At 35.4% G+C, this 17,510-nt stretch overlaps 1 protein-coding gene across 2 annotated transcripts in view; it reads right to left on the bottom strand.

Annotated features, from left to right (window-relative positions):
• LOC145664470 (uncharacterized) overlaps positions 1-16,794 on the bottom strand; it is a 229,769-nt gene extending 212,975 nt beyond the window's left edge. The window contains exon 1 of one of the 2 annotated variants that reach the window (XM_081731170.1): positions 16,383-16,794. In XM_081731170.1, coding sequence (XP_081587296.1) covers positions 16,383-16,508 — 126 coding nt within the window. In that variant the 5' untranslated portion in view covers positions 16,509-16,794. The remainder of the gene's footprint in view (positions 1-16,382) is intronic. The other variant, XM_081731169.1, reaches the window with a different exon arrangement.
• Between the last annotated feature and the right edge of the window lie 716 nt (positions 16,795-17,510).

The following is a 17,510-nucleotide window of genomic DNA, read 5'->3' as shown; positions in this document are numbered from 1 at the left end:
CATTCTTACGAACAATACACACAATAATGAACTAGAGACCAGATGTTAGGCAAAATGCCTATTCTTTCATGTTAAAGAAATGATAAAAAAAAAAAAAAAGGTTTTAAAGTTTATATGGGGGTTATAGTTTCGATTTAAGACAATTTATTTTGCCTATTTCGCTCCTTACTGCCTAAATAATTACTTTAATGCCTAATGTTTGCCTATTCTATTCACTTTCTTCAAAATAACCCTTCATTGGGAAAATATTTAATTCATATACTATAAATAACACACACACACACACACACACACACATATATATATATATATATATATATATATATATATATATATAAAGGTGTAGTGATACATTGCAGTGTAAGAGGTGATTCCTTACATCAAAATAAGAGAAAAAGTTCACATGGACCTGTGAGGGAAAATGTATAGTTTCAGAGCTAGGGCTGTTAAAAATCGCGATAAAATTAAATTTTAACAGGCCCTATTTCAAATTCTAGAAACTGTGGGTGGTGGTCCTTATCAGCGTAAAGGAAGTCTGCACGCATACGCTATCCAAAAATGCATATTTCATTAATTTTCAGTGGGTGTACAGACTATTACATACAGGGTGAAATTCCCAGACATGCCATCAACCGAATTTTGAGATAATGCTCTGCTTTTATGATTGGTCCAAAGTAGGCAAACGATAAGCCTTGACAGCAGTGGACACAGAATCCTTTGGCGCGGATGTCGGAAGTGTTAAGGATTGTTAGCACCATGGTTTTTCGTACTCGGGAAAACGCATGCTTCAATGTTTTCTTTCACGCTTATAAGTGAAGAAAAACCTGAAATATATCGTGACGAAATACATCGCATCACACATTATTCCGAACACACACACACACACACACACACACGCACAGAGAGAGAGAAACATGGAGGTGCCGGTTTCTAACACTTCTGATTTCACTCCGAAGCATTGGATGCCCATTGTTGTCAAGGCTTACATTCTGCCTACTTTGAACCCTCCTTGAAATCAGGGTATATCTGAGATCTCTATTTGAGAGCATATCTGAAAATTACACTCTGTAGGGAATACCCTGTATACCTACTGAAAATTGACGAAATATGCACTTTTGGATTGGATTTTGGAGCGTGGCTTCCTTTACGCTGATAAGGATCACCATCCCCAGTTTCTGGAATTCGAATTGGGGCCTGTTGAAATTTGGCTTTTTGCGATTTTGGACAGCCCTATGTCTGAAACTATGCACTTTTCGCCATAGGTCCATATGAACTTTTTCTCTTATTTTGATGTGAGGAATCACCTCTTACAGTTTGTATAGTTCATCAACACACTATCTCTCTCTCTCTCTCTCTCTCTCTCTATCTATCTATATATATATATATATACATATACTAAGAGAAGATATTAACAAACAGGTATGTTTCTGTTTCTATATTCTTTGAACATCATCTACCTAGGTATGACTTGAATCTATTTTTTTAGTTGTATTGAGTATTTATCTTCATTATTTCGAGTTAGATTTTAAAGCTCATTTTTGCCTATTTTTTAAATTTTAAGTGCCTATTTTCCGGGTTTTTAATGCCTAAACATCTGGTCTCTAGTGATAACCGACATCTTTCTTAAAACTTGTCCAAACAAGAAATTAAATAGTAAGATTTTTTAAAAATTAAAAAAGTGGTACAGCGCTCACCTCTGGTCGAGCGATTTCTGGTTCGATTCCAGTCCTATGGTAGCATCGTGCCCGTGAACTTTTTCGTGCTCTGTTTCATCCCACATTCTGATTCCACCATTTACTACATTAGCATCTGTCTCTTTTAGCCTATATAGTATTACTTATAATCGTTGTACGATAAATTAAAAGTTTCCTTTTTTAACGACAGAAAGCTTCATTGCTTATTCATATCGCACAGACATTAAAAATAGTGTGTTCTAAACTAAATAGAAAGTTAAGCTGATTTTAAAATCGTATAAAATGTTAACGCTATATAGTTCCCTGAAATGGTTTATTTTTGAGATAACGGATACAACTCACAATGGGTTTGAAATAGGAGCACTGCAAAAAGTACTGAAGGCCTAAGTTCAACACAGTCAGTAAATGCATCCTGAAATTTCGAGCATATAATTATGAAAGACACCTTACTATATATAGACAGACATACTTTACCACGTCATGTCGATCCTTCTATGGAAATAATCCAACTCTGAGACACTACCTATTGATATCTATCCTGGAATCATGCAAACTCGAAACTAAGCTATTGGAGTTGATGAGTCGAATTTGTATTTATGGAAAAGAATAAATAAGATTATTTACTCTAACATACAAGTTGATCACTTAGGACAGTGATGGACAAACTATGCCCCGCGGGCCACATGATGCCTTCTGAAAGGTTTAATCTGGCTCGCCACATCTGATGAATAGTAAGAAAATATAGGGTTACTTAGAGGGAGTTGTATTATGAAAGTCTGTTTTTTCTTTTTTTTATCCAGAACTCCACATGATACCTAAACTGATGAATAAAGAAAAATAGAAATTATTTTTTTTTAAATTTAACGTCCCACGGTTATGTTCTTTAGGCTAAGGGAGACGGATGATTAAGACAAGTGAGTCATGATTGGATGAGGTTGTGGGAGGAAAGGAGAAAACCAACGGACACAATATTGTCTACCACAAACTTATTTGACTGAGGATCGAACCAGGGACCCGACATAAAAAAGAAAATAGTTTTGAGGTTTACGTCCCACGCTTATGCCGGCTAGGCTAAAGGAGGATAGTTACAACAAAAGAGTTATATTAGACTAACAGATGAGTATTTAGCTTCACTTCCCAGTTCGAACCAGGTTACGAGAAACTTTAATCAATAATAGCGCCCAGTATTACAAGAATTTTGTAAAATGTACTAATGATGATTTTAATAAATTATATTGATCCGCTTAGAGTTCTTTCTTTCCGCTTGACTCCCCTCCCAAAATAATTGCCTATCACTGATATCATCATAGGTATTCTGCCTTTATTGGCAGGTTACTTGCCGCAGCTGAGAAGCTTCCATGCTCCACGGTCCTCCGCTAACCTTTTCGTCTTCGCGTATGATCTTTCTGTTTTAATATCATCCATTAATTGTAGTCTCCTTCGCCTCCTCCCTCCCTTTCCCGTTACCATACCCTCTAGGACGTCCCTCATGATACAATCTCTTCTTAGGCAATGTCCCAACCAGTTTCTCTTCCTCTTCCTAATAATATCTAAAAGTGTTCTTTTCTCACCCACGATTTCTAACATTCTCTCATTCGTTTCCCGCTCTACCCAACTAATTCTCCTCCACACCCACATTTTGAAGGCTTCCAGTCGATTTTCGTCCTGATCTAAGACAACAAAAATAAACCAGTTTGATTTCCTAGGGTAAATGCAAAGGGTTGTTGAAAAATGAAATCATCAACTTGCTTACTCCCACAGAAAAATATTCTCATATCATGTCCATACATCCAAATTTCTACAGCCCTCCTCAAGTCCAAAATCCGTCCGTTAAACACGTACTGTTATCTTCGAACTCCTGTGTAGAAAATTATTGCTTTTGCAAATCCTGCAAGGGAAGGGGATGGGAAGTCCTATGTGTTATGAGGAATATGGTAACTGGATCATATAAGGGCCGCGGTGTCTCAGTGGTAGAGTGTTCATCTCTGGTGCGTGGGGTCCTTGGTTCGTACCCGATGCCAAGTGAATTTTGTGGTGGACAAACACCGTGTGCGTGGATTTTTTCGGGTTCTCCCGTTTCCTCCTACTTCCTTCCATTCCACCATTATCATCCATCTTATCACCGTGTCCCTTAGCCTCGGTGCATAACCCAGGGTATTAAATATTTAAAAAAAAAAAAAAAATAGACCGTAGCTAGTCCAAACCGTTAAAGGAAACAGACGAATCAAGGGCGGTTACTTAGGTGATACTTGTTTTTCTTACTGCTTACCTATATTTATTTCCTCTGAGACAGACGGTATAACGATGTAAATATGATTACTGCCGCTTCTATTTTCTTTAATTTGAAAGTCAATTCTGTCACTTTATACATAAATACAAGTTTCTAGGTAATTCAAAATGTGGACTGTATTACGAATTTTAATTACTTACATCAGTTTCTTAAAACAAGAAGAATTGTAGAATTAAAAAAGACATACAAAAATTTAGGTAGCACCCTATATAACCTCTGGAAATAGGGCGAGAAGGAACTCATATACAAGAATCTAATTTGTGGAGATTATTTAGTTTCACGTGAAAAGTAAATGTCATTTTCTTAGATTGATTAAAAAAAAAAAAAAAAAAAAAAAAAAAAGTTCTAAAGGAAAACTGCCAGTGTGTTTGTAATAGAATGAGCTTTTGTTTGTTTACAAAGAGAACAGTAATTGATTATCATCGACATCACAATCTTTTGCTTACTCAATATGAACTTTCGTAGACCAATATGAAAATTATTGACCTCATCTTATTTATAGTTAGCTTGTGAAGCTCTATAATCGAGTGTACGACGTACTGATAAAATTTAGCAACAGTAGAAAGTGCCGAATTTTGAAGGAGGGCCTGAGAAAAGTGCTTGAGAAAGAAAAAATCTAAAATTGAAGATCCACCACTGGTGGTATGAGAAGGCATAAACATCCATATTTTGCACTGATTCTATCACTAAAACGTAATGCGCCCATGACGCCAGAAGAACAATCTAAAAAAAAATGTGGCTCTTATGATCTGATAAACATATTTAACAGAAAACTTTTACCAGTATAAATACGTAAATTCGAGCATCACACTTGTCGTTCATTGAAAAAAAATGAAATGAAATCTTTAAATTTAACGACCCACGGTTATGCCGGTTAGGCTAAAGGAGACGGTGATAATGAGAAATGAGTGAAATGGTGAAATGAAGAAAGTGGGAGGAAACGGAAGAACCCCGAGAAAACCCACGCACACGGTGTTTGTCCACCACAATGTTCACTTGGCGGGGGCTGGGATCGAACCCGGGACCCCAAGCACCAGAGGTGAACGATCTACCTCTGAGCCACCGCGGCCCCGTCGTTCATTGAAGAGTTGCTAGCGTTCATATCTTGCGATTGCCAACTATCTACACAATAAGTGTTCAACAAAAATCTTAGGCCTAGTGTCATTAGTGTTACTCAATTTTTAGGATTCGTTGCAGCTTCTTTACCTAAACCTACTAAATTCACATTATTCTGGCAAGAAACTTTGAAGCTATTATATAGGGTAGGAGATTTTAATTTACTCAAGAATGATATAGGTATGCCATTAAAATAATAGTTTCACGAAAAAAAAAAAAGTTTCTATCTCATCTTCACTATAAACTTCTTTGCTCAATGCTATGGAATGTGTTCATCAGTTAACTCAATGACGACACAGACCAAGGTCTTCACTGGCATAGCACATTGCATAATATATATAAACTAAGATTTCAATTGATTTAAACTGAGAACACATTCATTTACTTTTCGCGAATATATATATATATATATATATATATATATATATATATATATATATATATATATATTTCTGAGGAAGCAGGGTGTGAAATGAATTTCCATGTACCTCCAATTCTTGGAAATAAGTTAATGAACGCGGAATACAGTTTGTGTATGGCTTCACACACTAATAATTTGTTTTAAAAAAGTTAAATTCATTCCAATCCGTTTTGCGTTTTCTTTCCTTCAAAATCGCTACATTTCAATTTCAAAGATTTTATAGTGATTATATATATAATACCAAAAGAGATACTGTTCAAAAATGAGAGAAAGAAGCATTTGAAATTCACTCAATCTTCTAATATGCCCAAATCCAGACGTATTAAACTATAAACACAGACGTCTGTCCACATAGTTGAGTATAGGAGCATTCTGGCCCTGCTTAAAGTCTTTTCTATTATATTGTAAGGGACACTTCTGGATGGTACACTATTGCCGTAAATTTTCATATGGATGTTCCATCCAGAAGTGTCCCTTACCGTACACAGCCAATCTATTACACAAAGGGTACTATAAAATAAGCTCTGTTCAGAGTGTGTGTAATATATTTTTCCCTATTGTGGAATGCGAAATACATCACTATTCCCGAATCTTCAGAGGTGGGTGCTCTTTAATTATATGATTATACATGGCATACCACCTAAAAGTAATTTTGCTCCAAATACTAAATAAGCACTGAGATGTACTGGGAAACATAACCTGATAGTAATAGATTTTATTGACTTTTATGCTATACTCCAAACGTTAAGAATACTTGGTACTTTATATCGTTGAACTGGGTTTATATTTTCTGAACTAGAGCTTAATATGACCCTTTCAACATAGAACGAAATTCTAGATCCTAATGTCATACCCGGTCAGCTAGTAGTCAATGTGCATGCTTTGCTGTCAAGTGGTTCTGAATTCGAATCTGCTAAAGGTCATCCTGGGGGCTTTCCGTTTGACCCAGGCGACCGCTTGGATGGTACATTCAAGCTCCGACCCACATCCCTAAAATATCTGCTGATTAATATTAAATTTAGCGTTCCCACGTCTTTACCAAGTGTAACCTTGGGTTCTATTACAGGAATCGGGAATCTATTAGCCTAGGAGACACAATTAAGAATTGAACTACACAAAGAAACAAACAAACATACATACTACTTGATAATAAATATCAAATGCAGCTCTCTCACATATCCCCTGTACAGTTCTGACTTCTAATTAGCCTACCTCCTTCGTCTGGTTGCGGCTTTGATTAAACAAGTATTCTTGTATAAATTAAACACTTTTTAGTTGCTGACCGGTCTGTATACATCTTTGTTAATTGTCTCCTAGTTACCAAAACTTTACATTTCATCATTAACTTACGATTGATTATTATTATTGTTAACTGCTTCCATTTCATTGGCCGTCACATAAACATCGTGTCATTAAGAAAAATCTTACTAACCGAAGACTCCACGAAAATGAAGAATGTAATTTATAATGAAATTATCAAAATTTAATTCTTGCAAGCAATTTTATTTAGTTTGTATGATTTTAGTTTTTCTAGTGCTGCCAAAATGTCTTGATCCGTGGCAAAAATGCGAACTAAAGCTCACACCCTCGACACACCCACGCGTTGAGCCAATAAGGGTTCAGCTGTTGCTAAGCGAGAAAGTGAATAACAAAAGGGAGTAGAATTCCTTCAACCGATAACAGTGCTTGCAATGGAAGACTAGGTATCAAGTCAATGTGGTATATCTATAGTCTGATTTCAGATTCTAGTTTTCAGTTTATAAGTTTAATTATTTTTAATCTAGACTTTGTTACTTCGTAAATATGTGAAGGCTTATTTAAATTTAACATAGGTTAAATAAAATCACACGAAAAACTCGGGTGGTTGCGATCTCGTAGCATAGTGATGAGTCAAGTTGGTTAGTCTGTTGGATTGGAGCTTAGCGTCCCTCTCAGTATCGAGGATATATGACAAGTAGGCTTACAGTTTTAGTTGAAATCAAGATAACCGCAATGCGTTCAAATTCCAAGACACTCTCACCGGGAATCGAACCTGAGACCGTGCGACAACAACGCACACGCTAATCACTGCCTGCAGGCCTGCAACATTTCAAATAAGACTAAAAATGACCAACTCTTACTCCACAGAAACTAAGCAACATAAACAAGAGAGGTGGGTTTCTAAGGAACTAGTACAATTCTATATAAAAAGGACTGCATTGAAATAAGAAGTAAGCAATGGCAATGCCATGTAGTACATAAAAAGAAATTCAGACAAGAATCATTGTCGACTATGGCTCTTATCCTCGCATATTCGTAACTCTACTTAGAACGATGTTTTATCTGACGAACATCATTGATCTTTAAAACACATTTAGTTCAGCATGTATAGATAACTACTGGAAGATAAAACAAAGGACGATAATGTGTTTTCCACAGTAATCGCATTGTTGGCACAGTTAGTGCTAGATAATTTACATCGAGTATGAAAAAGAACACCTAAAATACACTTATTGATTAACATGTGTAATCGGTGGCGTAGCGGTAACATTGCACATGTTACCAAATTGTAAGGTTATGACGATTTACTAAAATACAGATCAACAAGAACCGAAGTATTTTCAGCCAATCAAATGCAACAGCCATCTCGACGAGAAAGGTTTGAAATACAGTGGAAAGAAAACATAAGGTTTGAAAGTATCCCAGATCTGCTAGTATTTTGTGCTTCGCTAGATTTATTTTAATTAATGATTTATTTATTTAATCACACATTTGTACGAACGGCAAGAAAAAACAGGCAAACTGCGACTCGACTATGATAAATCAATGTATTTAAACTTATAACTATTGAGCGATGCTTTTTCCATGTTAAGACATAGTAGTTCCTTGTCATACGTCCACTGCGCATATAAGCGATTGTAGAGTTTATGTAACCGACGACACAAACTATTCTTTTTCATCCCGATTTTTCATAGGATTTTGAAAGACGCATAAACAATGTCTTGCGCCGAAGGACAAACATGTTTTCTCCCTCTTTCTTTCTTCGAAAACTACTTTAGGATTCAAAAACATTTTTGGGCTTAAAAAATAGTTAATTATCCAACAATACAACATAAGGAAGAGCCTCACTTGCCAGAAGAGAACGTGCCCATTACATTTTCGTAATATCGCTACATTTTTTTCCCTTTTGTTTACACGTAAGAAGCGATATTTAGAATTCCTGCCAACGACTGACTTTCAGAGTTTTACAAATACAATATCAATCATGGTAAACCAAAACCCAATTGGAAGAGAGTAAGTACAACACTTTAAATTCCAGTAACTTTCACACTGAAATAAAAGCGAATACCAAGTGATAGTACTTGTTTTCTCCTCTGCATAATGAATCACCTAAAGAGGATAAAAAGGAATGTTCAGTTGCTCAGGCCTAAAGTCAATGCATAGCTCCTGAAAATCTCAATTAACTTTGAATAAGCTGAAAACTGAATTTGTTGTCTACCTTCCTCTAAACTCAGAAAATATCACGAAAGCAAGACTGAAGCATGTGAATAACGTAATAGGCGTTAGGATCAATTGTCTTCCAATTAGAGATGCAAGGATTCGAAAAAAAAACTGGCTTTTTTGAAAAAAAAACTCGGTTCTTCTGCCTCGCATTTTTGCTTGGGAAATTTTGGGCTTTTTTTCCCCAAAATTTTGCTTTAAATTGATAAAGCAGACTGTTTCGCTTCTCCACAGCACAAGAACTCATTTGATTAGTGGTTGATGTAGATACTAATATAGAACCTATAATAATAATAATAAATGCTCAAATGTGTGAACTTACTTTATTGAACCTACCACTGCGAAGAGCTGATATTATTATTATTATTATTATTATTATTATTATTATTAGTAGTAGTAGTAGTAGTAGTAGTAGTAGTAGTAGTAGTAGTAGTAGTAGTAGTAGTAGTAATAGTAGTAGTAGTAGTAGTATCATTATTATTATTATTGCAATAGTTGCGTAACAAAATATACGGTTTCCTTGTTTGAGTTTGTTTAAAAATTATATCACTATTTTGAGAGCACACACCCCTTTTATTTTGAACACCCCCCCCCAAGTAAACATTTCTGGCGTACTTACTGGTGCACTTTCATTTTGAGAGCACACTTGGGTACTTACTTCCGGAAAATCTATCTCATTTATTTAAATAGTATTAATATTCTTAAACAACCCGTTTCTTTCTTCTAAAATCTTTGACGGGAGAGAAGACAGATTGTTCTTGTATGTGTGTTTTCCCTCCTCGAGCATTGTTATGTATGCATTCATATATCTAAGTGCAATATAATTTCAACTCATCAATATATATCAAAAACTTTTGAAATTAAATATATATATATATGAAAAAAAAACAGGCTAAGGTTCCATAAACGCACTTTCAAAGAAGTGAAATCTAAAAATAAAAATAAAAATGTCAAAATACAAAAACAAAAAACTTATACAAGCCAATAAACAGGGTATTTAAACTAAACAAATAATAAACAAAGAATCAGTAATTGGGCCAATCAATTAATCAGTTAGAACGGGAATCGTAAGTAAACCTTAAATCCTTGTCAGTATAAACCTTAGCCTATAGCATCAAACTTTTCTGTAAGTACTTCATTAATTACACTAAGAAGCAACACATAAAAAATTCGTACATAAAGGTCTTCCTCCATAACAGGCGTAAATTGTTAAAATTTATAAATTCTATATTTATTAATTTGTAACCCTTTCTCTATATAACTTATTTCAATAATAATCGAGAGGCATCTAAAGTAATATTGGCTTTCTATCAATAATAACAATAAGCAATATCCCATAATCATTTATTCAAATTAGATTTTTTTTTTTTTTTTTTTTTTTAAAGTTACGAAACATAAGTTTATACTAGCCTGTGTCGACGCCTAAAGGAAGCAGGATGACCCAAGACATTATTGTAACGTAATTCAAATACTATGAAGGTATAATTTTCGGACTGCCTTTCAAAAAACTTGTCCCCACCTCCAAAGTTGGTAGCGTCATTGCTGCAACAAGTGATATCAGGGAGTAGCCTGGGTGGAAATTCCCTCCGGTGCAAATCACAGATGGAACTTAACGTGGGTTACCAATATTCTTTCACTACTACTTTTACTCCCAGTGTTTTGACAGCTCCCCCAACGGAAGAGGGATGTTATTTCAAAAAGATATAAATGGAAGTGACGTCTCTCACACTGTATTTATTTGTATTGGAAGAACTTTGCCTTATCTCGCCTTGCGAAGAACCCTAGGGCAATTCCAATGTTTTCTTCGCGTCGACGCCTTGAGTGAAGGAACTCTTTTCTAATTTGTACACCCTATATGTTCTTATGGATTCTATTATCAGCCAATAGGCATACTTATTTTCGAGTTTTAAAAATACAAATTGCAGAACCCATCCATTAAGAAAATCTCCCCGAAACGAGTACCTTCTTTTAGTCTAAATTGTGATAAAGGTAGAAGTACAAGGGGCCTGGGGCCTTCTACCTCCCTTCGCTAGCTGTCCCTACCTCAGCTATATTTTGTCAAGTAACACACTGTAAATCTTACCCTCCCTTCATTCGCGGCCACTGAGTGGAAACACTGAGTTGCGCCACTGATTGTGAAAAGACAAGCAACCGACAGCAGGTACCAAGGGTTCTTGTTATTTTCTGTTTCTCCCCCCTTTTATTGCCCAAACTATGAGTGGTGTTGCCAGGACACACAGAAATACATGGAACACGCAGAAACACACATACAGCCGTTTATGGTTCGTGATTTCAGTGTCCATTCGGCGACTATCCGGTTCATGTAGTTCGTAGAAGCATTTCCACCGTCTCAAGTTATTCCAATTTGAGAAATGGCTGTTAATAGTAAGCAAGCACTTCTTATTTTGCTGCTCAAAAAGAAGAAACGTAGAGGGAAAAAACGAATGTCCGTGCATCCTATTCACAGGTTCCTGAGGATTCACAGGACGACTCTCTTTCTGCTAAGAGATCTGCCTTAGAGGAAGATTTGCTGTCATTCACACTATATACATATGCATATTATTTTCGTACTTTTTTTTTTTTTTTTTTTTTTTTTTTTGAGGTGTTGCAGCTCCAAAGTCAACATAAACTTTGTAATTAATTTCTCAATTTACATTCTTTTGTTAGACGCAGGTAATACTCTTCCACTTACCAATATTTTTGTTTATATATTTGTATTACTTACTCCGGTGCTTGTGGTCCCTAGTTCGATCCCAGCTCGCGCCGTGTGGACTTTGTGGTGGACAAACACCGTGCTCGTGGGATTTCTTGGGGTTTCCCGTTTCCACCATTTCATTCATTTCTCATCATCACCGTCTCCTTTAGCCTAACCGGCATAAACGTGGGACGTAAAACTTATGAAGATTTCATTTCATTTTAATTATTTAGAGTTCAACTTCATTTCAACACCTACGCTACTAGGCTACATGGGACGTAGATCTACAAACCGCAGTACCTGCCACCGGAAATCGAAACCGACTCCTGCAAGGGCGCAAAGTTCTAAGCATTTAGCCACAAGGAATCCCATCAATATATATTTGGTTTTGTCAACAACATATTTCCGTCCTTTACTTCTTTCCTTAATGATTTAATAATAATATTAATAATAATATTAATAATAATAATATTAATAATATTAATAATATTAATAATAATAATAATAATAATAATAATAATAATAATAATAATAATAATAATAATAATAATAATAATACGTAATTCTGTAAAGACAATAAAGTGGAGCGTGCCAATATTTTTTTCAAATTAGTCTGGAAACCAAAAATGGTACATGTGTACCAGGTTTGGTTTTAGTAAACAGATTAGAGTCGACATGGAATATTATTCTTGGGACACAATTGATTACAGAAAACCGCTTCTCCCTACCTATTACCGTTTTTACCTTATAGTAATCAACGTTTAAACCGGAAGTAGTTGATGTATGCCATTTCTGGTTTAAATAGAGGGTTAAGAGGGGAGATAGTACATATATTTGAAATGCTAAATTGATTACAAAAACACTTTTCGCTATCTATTATCGTTTTTATTCTATGGCGATCAACACTGAAAGCGGAAATGGTTGATTTCTGCCACTACCGATTTGAATAAAGTGTTAAAAGAGAACATGTGAACTATTCTTAAAACGCTAAGTCGATTCCAAGGAAATCGAACTTGCTCTCTTATCGGTTTTCTTTATATAGATTAATATTGAAACCGGAAGTCGTACTGGATTTCTTCCGGTTTTAATACAGTATTAAGGATGGACATGGAAGATATTCTTGGAACAATTAATCGATTTGAGAAAACCCCTTCTCGCTATCTATTATGGCTTTCGCTCTATAATGGCGACGTTAAAACCGGAAATGGTTGATTTTTACCACGTCCGGTTGATTAATCGTTTCCATTAACGAACTCGGACGAGATACCATAATCGCTCCACACATCTATTGCAAAAACAGAATATAACAATTTGGTATTTGTCCAAGAGTTATCGTAGGAGTAACGGACGGTGGACTAAGAATGCAATATTATAAGTCCCGTTACGTGATAATAATAATAGTTATAAACGTATCCAGAAATGATTCATTTGGCATAAGGGGTGGCTGCTAATCTGGTGATTAATATAAATGACTAATACCCAAAGAACAAAACATAATAAACGACTAGGCAGAGTTGGATTTACCACTAGGCCCGAGTCTAGGGGCGCAACGTTTTGAGGGGAACACTTTGAATAAAAATTTAATTAGCAAGACGAAGAAAAGTGCAAAAATATATTATTATTATTATTATTATTATTATTATTAATAATAATAATATTAATAATAATAATAATAATAATAATAGAAGTCAAACAGTCTCCAAATAATAATTGATTTAGCAAGTCTATTGGCGTTAATCATTGGTCGTCGAAGCTAAAAAGAATTTTAACGTTCTACTTGCAGTAGACAGTAGCGAAGAGGTGGGTAATTATGGTGTATTGCACTTCCTTGTGCTCTTCAACACCTTGTCACAATATAAATCTAGATAAAGTTCAACAATCCAACAAGGGCGCCCATGTTGTGGTTTACAAGGGGGGCAATATAAGCGACGTTTCAAAAATACTTTCAAATTTTGCTGTAACTAATGTAAAAATTCTATTGGATTTTCGATATTCTGAAGTACAATTTCCTCTAGGGGGGCGATCGCCCACCTTGCCCCTCCTGATGGGCGCCCTTGCAATCCGATTATTTTATTCCCTTTAATGAAATTCTTAGTGTTGGAATATTCAAATTATTACGGGCGAAAATTCAAAACGAATTTATTTCATTATTGCGCCAACGCATATCGTAAAACTCATCATTCTCTGTAACTATTTCAAACAACAAGAAAAGATCGTGAATGTATAGTAATTAAAGTCTTTCTTCACAACATATGTAAAATGAAAATTCATTAAAATTTTTACTAAAACGAAATAAAGGTATGCATAAAATAAGTTTTTCATTATTATTTTCTATTGTGTTAAAAATTTCCCCCATCGGGGAGGGGTAGTAAACCCGCGACTAGGGCAGGCACGGAAAGATCAAGTGTGCATGTTTCGTCTGATCAGCACCTTTTCTTCTTTTCTTTCTTCAGCACCTTTTTTTTTTTTTTTTTTAACAACATATACATACATTGGCATCGAGATACACTGGCAACCTTGTGCGGTGACCGCCACTTCAGTGTCCTCGTACGAAGGCTACAATTTAAAGCAATGCTTTTCCTCGAGTGGAAGACACTGAGAGTTGCTCGAGACAGTTGCTCGAGAGCGGTCGGTGGCGGCAACCGTTTTAGTGGAAGCAACTGCAGTGGAAGCAAACGAAGGCAGCAATTTAAAGCAATGCTTCACAAGCAGTTGCTCCACTGAGTTGCGCCACTGCAGTGGATAAATATGAAGAGGCTGTTATATGTAAAAGATTGGGGGAGATACTAAATATCAGCCCAGGCGCCACATTAGTACCAATTCTACAGTTTGTTGCATAGGTCTACATCTTTTGATCTCCAAGCAGTGACGTACTCAGAGGATGGGTCTGCCCCCCCAAATCCCAACATTCCTCTACATTTAGTCTATTTTTAGGGGTGATTTTACAAAATGTAACATAATTTACAGTCATATTGAATTTGGGTTCCTGCAAATAAATAGTTGCGTACGTCCCTGGAGCTTTCATTAAAAAAAAAAAAAAAAAAAAAAAGCAAGCTCTGAAAATTAATCGTATCATAGATTAAGGAACCAAGGCTACTTCCTTAATCTATGGTACCGGTAATATCTACAAATAAGATAACTCCACAATTAGGAAATAATACAGAATTACTAAAAGAAAAAGTGTTTTTTTTTTTATTAGTACTCTCGCTTAAACGATCTTACTAATGGAAAACAGAAACGCCAAAATAGCATTCAAATTACTTTACGATTACCAACAAATTTAATGTGATTAAGAACATCTTTCCCCTCTCCTCTTGCAACATAAAGTAATTAAGAACTTCCGAAGAGAAGGAAGGAAAATACCTTGAACCTGAATTAAGAATACTCCTGAAACTGAGGTAATAATTTATCTCTCATATTGAGTGCAACTTTCAAACTACGAACTTCTCGGTTCGATCCCAGGCTACGTAAGGTCGTATCCACGGATTTTCTCATTCCCTTTAACCTACATGCTAAAAGCTGAGACGTAAAGCTGGCAAAATTTCTTTTATACTTGGGGAAAATACACGTGCTTTTTGAAATAACTTTTATATATTTAAAATGATTTCTTATTTATTTAATTAGCTTATAAAAGTAGGCCTAAGTTTTAAAACGCTTATTAATCTGAAATTTTAAATTTCAATTTAAGCTCATTGTAAAAATAACTCGAACACGGTTTTGCATAACCAGATCTCTCTTGCAACCAATTAACCGAGTTATACATGGTGTTCCTATAATGAGGACCAAACCCATTATACGGTATTACGGGGTTTAGCATCCTTTTTTAATATCGAGTGGCATTGAAACCAATATGAACGCCCAGCAGGAATCGAACACAGGTCTCCCACACACGACGCAACTATTACCCACGAAGAAGCCCATCAAGCACACGTGTAGGAATGCAATTTATGAATGACAATTAATCAATGTAATGTATATGTAAAATCACAAATTAAAATCCAACAAGGAAGCAACATTATTTAGAAAAGAGTTAATCTGTTGTATGATTGAATCGGTATTCCGTACGTTCGCATCATTAAGTTACTATATATGTAGAAAATCTCAATATTTTATCCTTGGTAAATTAAAATTATTTTTTTTACTTAACATTTGGATAGAGTAGGTAACAGTGGTGGCTTTAGCGGGTAGGCACGGGCCTACCCAAAAATTTTGAAAAATATATAAACGCTAAAAGATACAATAAAGTGTAAATATATTTTCCACTATTTACAATAATTGTAGATAATTATTTAACAAATAGCATCAACCACTACTGTAAAAGTAATTTCCTACTGTTATTAATCAAATGTGTATACGCATCCATAACCGAGGGAGCGGGCCTCCCAAAATTAAAATCCTAAAGCCGCCCCCAGTAGGCAACACTTATTTCTTTCATATTCAATGTTAATAATAATAATAATAATAATAATAATAGCTAAAGCACAATTCCTGGCGACGCTACTCGAGGCAATTTCAATATTTTACATTACACTTATTATTTCATTTTGTTTTACGCATCCTAATTTCCGCAATTATAATAATAACACTATAGTAAAGGTGTAACACTGTAATTTTTTCATACACTATTGTATTTAGGAAATACTAAAGAGGCCACCAAATTACGCAAAAGAATTTCTGTCAACTTACCTGGATTTGCGCTCTTTTCACTTCAATATAGAGCCAGTTATCGGTGGAAAAAGCTATTGCTAATAACGCTACTGCTACAATAGCTGTTATAGTAGCCAAAGATAGGGTTACTGCTGAACACGGCATTTTTTCCAGTTCAAAAAACTATACGAACTATCGTCATTAACTTATTTTCATTAATAAATAAGAGAATAATTCTCACAACTATTTTTGTTTTCACTAGAACACAAGCACAAAGATGTTAAGCACCACAAACACTTGAATAATGGCTCGATTTTACACTAATCTTCGTCCAATTGTCACTATCAAAAATATTTATTCCAACAGCTGCTTTCACCCTTCCTCTTCTCCAAGAAGTTACCTCGTACACTGGAAACAGGTTTTTCTTCGTATACCACACCTGTGTGAATACCTGTGTCGGTCGCCGGTGAGCTCCGAAGGGACGGAAAGTTTCAGTTCCATTAATGGGAAATGAGTTGAGAAACTAAGAAGAACTGTATATGAAAACAGATTTATACGCTAACTTTTAATTGATTCTTTCCTGTATAAAACGCGAAATTTAAATAAGTTAGATAATATATATTTTTGAAATGTAAGATAAAACAGAATATGTGGAACTCTTGATCCCTTTCAAGCCTCAGATCTCTTAGCCGCCAACTACAACTAGAGGACATACTTCCATGTCACGTGAACGAACTGTCCAACCAGGACGTGACCTTGAAAGTACTGTTTTTTTCTATCTTTCAACGTGAATTAGTATTGCCTTCATATAATTTTCTCTTCTCTTTTAATGAAAAAGAAAACTGACCCTATGAGAAGCACCCCAGCACTAGACTGAAGAGGGGCGGAAACAGAAGGCATTTACGTAAAAGTAAATCTCAGTCACAGGTGTCTATAACTTTTGACTTGCTAAATGTTCGCCAACGCAACTAAAATAATAAACATAACTTAAGATCAGCGGCGCAAATCTGTTTTCCATATATATAGGGGTGCATCCAGGATATGATCAAGGGAGGAGCTAAACGATATTTTGCCGTTTTATCCAGTGTAAAGCAGGATTGAAGCCCATTTTATCCAGTGTATACCTGAGCGTCAAGGGAGGGCTATATAACCCCTAGGATCCGCCAC

The sequence above is a fragment of the Thermobia domestica genome, chromosome 11 (genome assembly GCF_964235325.1).
Source record: "Thermobia domestica chromosome 11, izTheDome1.hap1.1, whole genome shotgun sequence".
Lineage (NCBI taxonomy): Eukaryota > Metazoa > Arthropoda > Insecta > Zygentoma > Lepismatidae > Thermobia > Thermobia domestica.
This window is presented reverse-complemented; position numbering and strand designations above follow the sequence as displayed.